Genomic DNA, 8903 nt, shown 5'->3' with positions numbered 1-8903 from the left:
CTCAATTACTCCCTGGAGGCTGTCCAAGTGGTCAGCCTGCACACCCAAGCAGATCCACGAATCTTAATGTTTTGTTTTTTCCTTAATCATAGGAAATCATGTAAATCTCCTCTGTGGCGATTAAGCTGGCAAAAATGGATCAAATTAAGAAGAAGAATAACTTCATGCTGTGTAAAGACTTGAAAGGTGAGGCTGTGTTGTGCAATCCACAATGTGATAAATGGTCTGGTTCTTATATGGTGCTTTTCTACTCTATCTGAGCACTCAAAGCATTTTATACACCATGCCTCATTCATCCATTCATACAAGCACTTTTTTCTATGCTTAAGAGCTTTCTGTCTAACATTCATACCCCAGTGGATGCATCGGAGAGCGACTTGGATTTAGCATGCAGACTGAAGCAGCCAAGGACCGAACTATCAACCTTCATACCACCAGCTTTACCTCTTGAGCTAAAATAACTCCCTACAAAGCAAGGTGGAAGGAGATAGAGAACAGTAAAACTTTAGGACCTCTAGTACGAGCTATGCTAGCAGAAAGGAAACTAAAAAGTGAACTTTTTTTTTTTTTTTAAAACCACCAGAATAAAGTTGGCCTTTAGATTTTGCCAGAAAGTAATCAAAAATGTGACTTAGAGAGAGAAATAAAACATAATGACTCAGACTTTACCCCCCAAAAGATGCCAGTTAAAGTATGGACTAGTAAAGACCTAACAGCCTACTGTTGCTTTATACACAGAGAAATTATGGTTTGGAGAGGTTAAATTAAATCATAAGGAGGGGCTGAGAAACAAGCAGAAACCGATATATTGAATGTCTTCCTATCAACAAACAAACAAGAAAGCAGATATAAAATAATATCGAGGCTTTGCAATTCTTAGAAGTAAGCATCCAAAGTCATACAGACGAATGGAAAAGTGAAGTGGAAATAGTTGTATCTGCAGAAGAATGGGAAACTATTGGGGAATTATGCTTTTCATATCCCTGGAGGCCATTTGAGTGGAAAAACATTCTAAGATTTTTTTTATTAGCGCTGCCCCGAGAAAGCACCAAGGTGTAGGAAGGAATTGTTGGAGGATATGTGGCTCATCAGTGGGTAATCATTGCCATTTATTCTGGGAGTGTTCAAAACTCAGGCTATTTTAGAGTGAAATCCATTTGATGCTCTGACAGTGAATTTAAGCACCTCGGCACAAAGATCCAAACCAAAGAAGGCAAATACTGAATGAGAGTACTACCTGTAGGAGGGTAAAAGCCGTTCTTCTCTGACAAAAAAGTGATCAGACACGAACTGAGGATTAGTTCAAACTTAATGGGAATATTCTCCTTTTCCCTAAAAGCGCAGCAGGATAAGTTCATGGAACTGTGATCAAAATGGATTGCATTTATCACCCGACTTCAACCAGACTTAGTTTAACTGGAAGCGACAGTTTTATTATCACTGTGATGAAAACTGTGACGCTTGAAACTTGTATCTAAATCGCAACAAGCACAGAGAGAGGATGGGGTTATGTCTTTCTGCTATAATGTATTATAATTAGTAAAATATTAGAGAAATTAATACAATGTAGAGTTTTTTTGTTTCGTTTTTGGCAAAAGTCTGCATGTAACGCTCAATTGTAATAGTTTATATATTAAAATTGTGTTAGCAGATTATAATTTAATGGGTGTATTTTGGTTTTGTGTTGTAGCTTCACACATAAAAAGGATTTTTTTTTTGTTGTTGCTTTTTTTTGTTTTTGAAAAACGGGGCAGCTGGAGCTCAGCAAGCAGAACTGTGTTCATTAACTGGAAGGTCAGTGGTTTGATCTCCAGCTCCTCCAGCCTGCAGGTCACAGTGTCCTTACACAGAAACACACTCTATACAGCAGCTCAAAACAGTGGGAGCGATATGTAAATACAGTCTGTTTATACTATTTAAAGTGGAGGAAAAGAAAGAGCAGAAATAGAGAGTTAGCTTTGTGAAAATTTAATACCAATAAATTAACAATATTCAAAATTTAAACAAAAACAAAATTGAATATAGAGTTTATATTAGAATAACTCAAAAAACATTTGGTCAAACTCTTACAGGATGTGGATTAAATACAGAAGATCAACAGCGGCAACGAAATTAAAAGTAAGCGTTTTCATACACAATGTAAAAAAAATAACTTTTGAGTTCAAAGAAAACGAGTGCAAATTCCTCACAGTGTGTCTGACGGTAGGAAAGATTATATCTTTCATATGAGATAGTGCAGAAGTGCAGCTCTTACAAGTAGTACTCTTTATATACACGACTAGAGCAGAGGATTGTTTAGTTCATAAGCTATCTTTCTTTTTCGAGCACTTTAGGGTTTCATCGTGGATTGCATGGGAACGCAACTTCATGAGGACTTGTTACCGTTTTAATTAATGTTATGAATTCCCACACACACACACACACACACACACACACACACACACACACACACACACACACACACACACACACACACACACACACACACACACACAAAGAAAACATGACTTCAAGAATGAGTTTTCCCTTAATTCAAAGTCACATCTGACTTTGAAGGCTGTGTTTTGGCCCTTAAAATGGAATGGGAATAATATACATTCATATAAATAAATTAACATTAAAAACAATAAATATGAAAGTGCTCCCTTCTTTGATTCTTAGTCAATAAAAAGAAAAGATCAGCGTCTAACTGTAGTTAGATATCATCAACAGCACTTCTCCCCTAACTCCCTTTACTTTAAAGTGTTACGTTTCCACCTCAGACTCTGAGTTATCCAAATTAGACACAGTGGAGCTGTACCATTCAGCACTCTCCTCTTCCTCCTGGACTCCTGACACACCACCGCCTCCTCCGTCTCCTCCTCTGTCTCTTCTCTCGTTAAGCATTTCCATGGCTACTTGGTGGTAGGGGTGCTTGCGTTTGGTGTGCCGCCGGAGGGTGTTGCGCTCGGCAAAGCGCGTGTGGCAAAGCTGGCATTGGTAGGGCTTCTCTCCGGTGTGCACCCTTTGATGGCGCTGGAGCTCACCTGCCTCCCTGAAGCGCTTGGCACAGATGGGGCACACAAAGTTCCTCTGGCCTGTGTGGATGTGCTTGTGTCTCTGTTTAAAACGAGAGACGAACATCCAAATGATTACTCAAAGGCATATAAACAACATTTTAAGTGACATTTATATGCAAGTAAAAGGGCTTGTGGGAGGCGGTGAAGCAAAAATGAACTATCATAGCCCAAGAATCTTTTCCTCTGGTCTGTAATGTTGTTTATTTTTATTTTGCTGTATTCTGGAGCTATCCTCTGTAGAGATGTCTGCTTTCTTTTTACCAATAACGAACTAAAGGGCCTTGTGGTTCTCAAACCATCAAACTGAAAAAAAAAATACATGAGAAATTTCATGTAAAACTATTTTCTTTCTGCTGTCTACATCTGCCAACCAAAAGAAGCAAACAGCTGACTAAAATTATATCTCAGCTGGTGGGGGGTGAAGCCATTAATGTTTACAGTCTGTCATGCTGACACGAGCAGGAATTATAACAGTTCCTTCATGAAAATGCTCATAACAAGCATTTTGGAATAATCAGCCCATAATTTTGAAAAAGAAGCATGACTGCTGAGGTTTTTATACATCTTTGGTGCTTTGAGCCCCACAAGGCAAAGTCTATTTACTGTAGTTCCATTATATTCAGTGGAATACAACTCGGTAAGTCACACCAAAACGATCTAGATAAATAAAAAGCAGTACAGGTCCAGAGGAACGTATGTGTATTTGATTTAGAGGTGAGCTGTTCCTTCGGAGTTTGCTCTCATCTTCGTAGTGCTTCGTTGGCTCTTTTAGCTCACTGTGTGAGTTTTTAGTATATCTGATAATGTCTGCCTCAGCAGGCGCTGGTATTTGAAGCAGAAATCTCTAAATATCAACTCCATAGCTACTGCTTAACTTCTACATAAGTGTGTAGATGAGCAGCAGCTTGACTAAGTTTGATATTTCACCTAGAAAGAGGGTAAGATGTCAGGTGTTTGATGACAGAGGAGCTAAAACAACTGCTTGGACAATAAAACTGACTGCCAGCTATTTTGAGACTTAACTGTAACTTCTAATTATTTTTTAAGTGAGAATGTCAGATATTTTGTTTGCAGATTTTACTGATGTTACCTCAAAGAGCCGGACAGTGGGCTTGTAGCTTTTGTGCATGTGTGTGAGAGAGATGCATTCAGGTCGACACGCCATACAAGTTGGTGGCGGCAATGTCCCAGTGGGGCATCTCACATCTGGAGTGTGTGCATACTGTGGGTAGGCTGCAGACCTACAATAAGCCCCACTGTGGGCCCCCCTTGGCTTAGTGTGGGCAGCCCACAGTAATGAAGGTGCTGGGGACTAAACATAATGAAAGGAGTGCATTCTGCTTTCAAAAGTGTGCTGCCACTCACACATCACCCCTACTCTTGCTTCCCTTCACGGAAAATCAAATGAATTCTAAACGTTTATCAGTAACATATAACGCCCTGCGTGGCTGCGCTCCTGCAGCAGAACTACTGAGACCTTTTAACAGCAGTTGGCCTCTCAGATCACATGATCAGGGTTTCTTACCTGTTCCGTACACTTATGTTAAATCCGGAGAAGATCAAGCTTTTAAGGTTGTTGGAACGCCCTTCATCAGCCAATCAGGAGAAGTCATTATTATAGTTAGTTTCCCCTTAATTATCGTCCCATTATTTTTGGCCATAGTTCACATTTGATGTGTTTTTGTAAGAATGAGTGTGTTTGACTGTGTGTCCATATGCTGGAACATGTATACTTGGTTTTATTCAAACTATGAAGCACTTTGGAACTGTGTGTTTTAAAAGGTTCTATACAAATAAAGTTATTGTTGTTGTTGTTACAGAGAACAGAACAAGGGCAGCCAACATCCCCCCAAAAAGCTTTGAATGTCCTTAAAGAAGCCTGGAAAACTTTGAAGAATAAAGGTAGTGATACCAAATAATAATTTTTTGTTTTTCCTTATATGCTGCATGTTTGCACATGTTTCAGTAAATCTCTGTACCCATTTTCCTAGCATAACATAAAGAAATGAGGAGTGGCTCCAGAGTTTTGTGGTGTACTGTATTGATATTATTAAACTGACTAGCTTTCATCTGTGGTTTAGTACCAAGCAGGTCAATGCACCAATGTCAGGTTTGTCTCCAGGAGTGTGGCTGGTACTTTTCGAATAAATCAGCTAATTGTTCATGAACAATATTTGCACATTTACACACATATTAAAGTTTGTTTTTGCTGCTCCCAAGTGGCCAACATATTCATTTGTTATTACTTGTCTTTAGGATGAAATGATGGTTATGATTAGCTTGTGCTGACCTGCAGATGGCTGGAGCGTTTGAAGGCTTTGCCGCATTGCTGGCAAACATGAGGCTTCTTCTGCGAATGGGTAATGGCATGGCGCTCAAGGTCGGAGAGGTAAAAGAAGACCCTCGGGCACAGCTGGCAGTACAGCACCCTTCGGGAGCCCGCGGTGTTGGGTGACTGCTCTGGAGAGAGTGGATCTAGCGGGTCAAGTTTACCAGGGGGTAGGATAGGTCCGATAGAAGGGGAGGTAGGAGCAGCCGTGTTAGAGAAATAAAGATGGTCATCCAGAGGTAAATGTTCAGAGTGAAGGTCTGATTTGGAGTCAGGTGATTGGGCGTCTAATTCTGAGGCGGGCTGAGATAAAGAGTCATAGGTCAAACTAGCAGACGGCGGTCTCGGAGACGATGCTGTAAAATTTGATGGCTTGTTGTTTTCATTGGAGACCTCTTGAGCAGATATGGCTTCATTTCCAGGGTTTGATTCAGAGTAAGTGATCTGAGTTTGAATAAGAGGAACTGAGCTGTGGTCATCCTGAAGAGCAATAGTGGATGAAGGGACAGTGAGAGACGTAAGAACGGAGCCAGAATTTATGTTATTCACGCCAGACAGGATGACAGGGGGGTTATTGGGGCGGAGTCTGATGACAGGGTGAGACAGTGTAGGAAGAGGCGATCCCAATGTGCTAACCTGACCAGAGGACAGAGGAAGGGAGACCGGAGCTGCGGCCGTAATCTGGGACAGCTGGCCGGTCGAGGAGTCGAGGACAGCAATAGGGGTGGAGGTAGCGGTGGACTCACCAGAGGAAGAAGGTACAGAGGAAAGGAGAAGAAACACGGGAGTGGAAGCACCATGTGAAGTCTGAGTAACTGAAAGGGGAAGAGAGAGACCGAGTGAAGCCGAGGAGAGGTGAGAAGAGGAGGACAGGAGGAGAACAGGAGCATTGCCTGCAGGATTTGCGACAAGTTGAATGGGTTGGGTGGGGACTGATATCCCAGAGGAAGGGGACAAAACAGAGCTGGCATCCTGAACAGCTTTAACGCTCGGCTCTGCAGCCACTGAAGGGTTTGCGTTTGTAATCAAACTTGTGAAGACTTCTGGAGCTTTATCCTGATCATCACCTAGTGATGAAGAATCACTGATAGGGGGTGGCGAGGGGTAAAAATCACCAGAAGGTGCATTTAGGGCATTATCTGTACTTTGGCTGGGACCTGCTAACGGTGCCAAAAGCGACGACTCCTTTCCTTCTGCTTCTTCTGAATTAGCATGATCAGACTGAGAATCCTCCACCCTGGAAGCATTGACTTGTGGCACTTTGAGTCCATCCGGATTGAGCATATACGGAATTCCCTGGTCATCGATGAGAAGAAGATTTTCAGTGTCACAGTCTATCGAAGAGAGAGAGGTCAAAACAGAGGTAGAAAAGAAAGAGGGAGACAGAAGAGCATCTTCAAGAGTATCTGTGCCGCATCCCTCATCGTCCTCTTCTACTATGTCTCTGTCTCCTTCTCCCTCATATTCATCCACCTCCATGATCAGAGAGCTCTCACAGCCCGAGTCATCCAAGAAACGCCCATATCGCCTCTCTCGGCTCTCCCTTTTCTTGGGCAAACTCAGGTCCAGAGGTTCTGTCTGCTCCTCCGTTTCAACCTCATTGAATGTTTTGCAACACTTCAAGTCCATTTCTCGCAAAATTAAAGGAACATTTTTCTGAATTTCCTTCTCTGTAGTTTCCTCTTTAATCCTCGGCTGACTTAAAAACTTAACTGTATTAGCAGTAAAAGGAGTTTCCGACCCATCAATGTGGACAATTTTAACATCCAAAATGTCTCGGTCTTTACACAATTTATCCCGTTTCTCTGCTTCTGTCTCAGGAAATGCTTCGGCTTCTTCTTCAGTCTTCTGGTAAGTAACTTCCATGATTTCTCCTTCATTTTTAACAGCTGGCACACAGATTTCACGTTTCTTCTGTGATTCAGCAGAGACCAACACGGGTCCCTGAAATTCTGAGAGAGCAAAGTCTTTGGTCAGGCTGATAGCAGAGTTTGTGATTGGCTTCTTGCACCGTGGAGGGACAACAATTTTGATTCTTATTGGCTGGCTGTGCAAAACAGGCACTCCAGACTTTACTGTAATTGGCTGTCTGAGCCCACCAATCTTAGTTGTTTCCTGAGAGGCTGGCTCATAAGTCCCGCCCACCTCTGGCTTTTTCCCATTGATTGATAGAGCATCTTGCCTGATGGTCACTGCTGCCGTGACAGGGCATGGCTGGAGGTTACCTGGTACAGTACTGCATGCAGTTTCGTCCTTTGGGTCCAATAAAGTCTCTGTCACTGGCCCTGATCCCTCTCCACACTGGCTGCCATTTTGGACATCCAGGTTGCCACTGGTCAGGACTGAAGCCAACTGAGAATCCATTTTGGGGCATACCTAGTTATATTTCTTTTAAATAAAAGTAAAATAATAGATTAGACACTAAAATAAGGACAATTATAATAAAGAAAATGTGCATTTTAATTATAGCCTTTTGCTTATACCAGAAGAGGAAGATTATTAAATAAATATCCTTAGTTGGCTGGATGGGAGAAGAAGAAGAAGAAAGTCTGGGGATTATTGGGGTCAACTTTAGTGCGAAATGCCCAAACCCACTAGTGCTGTGATATTATAAGCAGCGTGCAGACTATTCAACCTAAATCCTCGGGCCGAAACGATGAACGACTCGTATGACCCTCTTCCTCAACAGCAAACGTGCTGTCACTTTACATGATCCCAAATCTTAGCTCACAATTCCTAACGACGGATCACCGATAATGAAAAAAAACGCACCGGAGTACAGAAGGGTCCGAATGATGCGAGTGAAATTTCATTTCCTGGCTTACACTTCTTCCGTCCACATTCATCACACATGATGAAACCTTCCATTATAAAATTCGCATCAGAACATTATTCATACCCGGTTAAGCTCGCAAGAACCAGCCTGTTCTACCCCCTTTCTGCTTATAAACCGAGAAGAACTATCCGCGGAGGACGCCATTACGCACAGTCCTAGGTCCGAAATGCCAACGTTATTATTATTCCGCGTGTGCGCCCTGACGGCTCTCGGACCTGGGACAACGCTGTCGCAAACGCGCGCGTCGGAGTAGAAAAACCCCCCCATGTATATTTACACACAGTCGTGGCGTGGAGCGGATCCTTCCCCTTGCACCGGAGCTTCCTCGGACCCACAGCCAGCCATTTTAGAGCCGAGGGTCCGAGATACCGCGAGCGCAGCTTTAGGACAAACTTTCCCGGTGAGCTGTCATTTATTCCAGCCGTGCTGTCAGAGCCGGTGTTGTGCCGGACACGCTTTCGATACATTTAAAAACTGGATTTTAAACTATACTCCACCCATACTCTCGCTGCATAGGGACTGGCTTACCCAAGCTGTGGATATTTCCGGAGGACCAAATATGACTGTGCAGTGTAAAGGGTGATGCTGCGAATGCTGTGGGAGGGAGGGGTCAAGGGGAGTTGCTATGGTGTCGCAGCCTACCGGGTCCGACCAGTAGCCATGTTCAGCCTATGAGTAC

The 8903-nt window shown here is 42.8% G+C and overlaps 1 protein-coding gene across 4 annotated transcripts; it reads right to left on the bottom strand.

The window, feature by feature from the left end:
* Positions 1-2419: 2419 nt before the first annotated feature.
* LOC146659215 (uncharacterized) lies at positions 2420-8809 on the bottom strand. 4 transcript variants are annotated; one of them, XM_085423151.1, is made up of 4 exons: positions 8506-8746; positions 7872-7909; positions 5350-7776; positions 2420-3099 (listed from the first exon to the last, which is right to left on the bottom strand). In XM_085423151.1, exons 3-4 carry the CDS (start codon positions 7750-7752, stop codon positions 2746-2748), a joined length of 2757 nt encoding a protein of 918 aa, XP_085279277.1. In that variant the 5' UTR covers positions 7753-7776; positions 7872-7909; positions 8506-8746; the 3' UTR covers positions 2420-2745. The 4 variants fall into 4 exon arrangements, with proteins under 4 accessions (XP_085279277.1, XP_085279274.1, XP_085279275.1 ...); XM_085423148.1 differs by lacking the exons at positions 7872-7909; positions 8506-8746 and adding an exon at positions 8753-8809; XM_085423149.1 differs by lacking the exon at positions 7872-7909.
* Positions 8810-8903: the final 94 nt, after the last annotated feature.

This window comes from Rhamphochromis longiceps, linkage group LG11 (genome assembly GCF_057381845.1).
Source record: "Rhamphochromis longiceps isolate RC_006_pf linkage group LG11, R_longiceps_female_GT1.1, whole genome shotgun sequence".
Taxonomy (NCBI): Eukaryota; Metazoa; Chordata; class Actinopteri; order Cichliformes; family Cichlidae; genus Rhamphochromis; species Rhamphochromis longiceps.
This window is presented reverse-complemented; position numbering and strand designations above follow the sequence as displayed.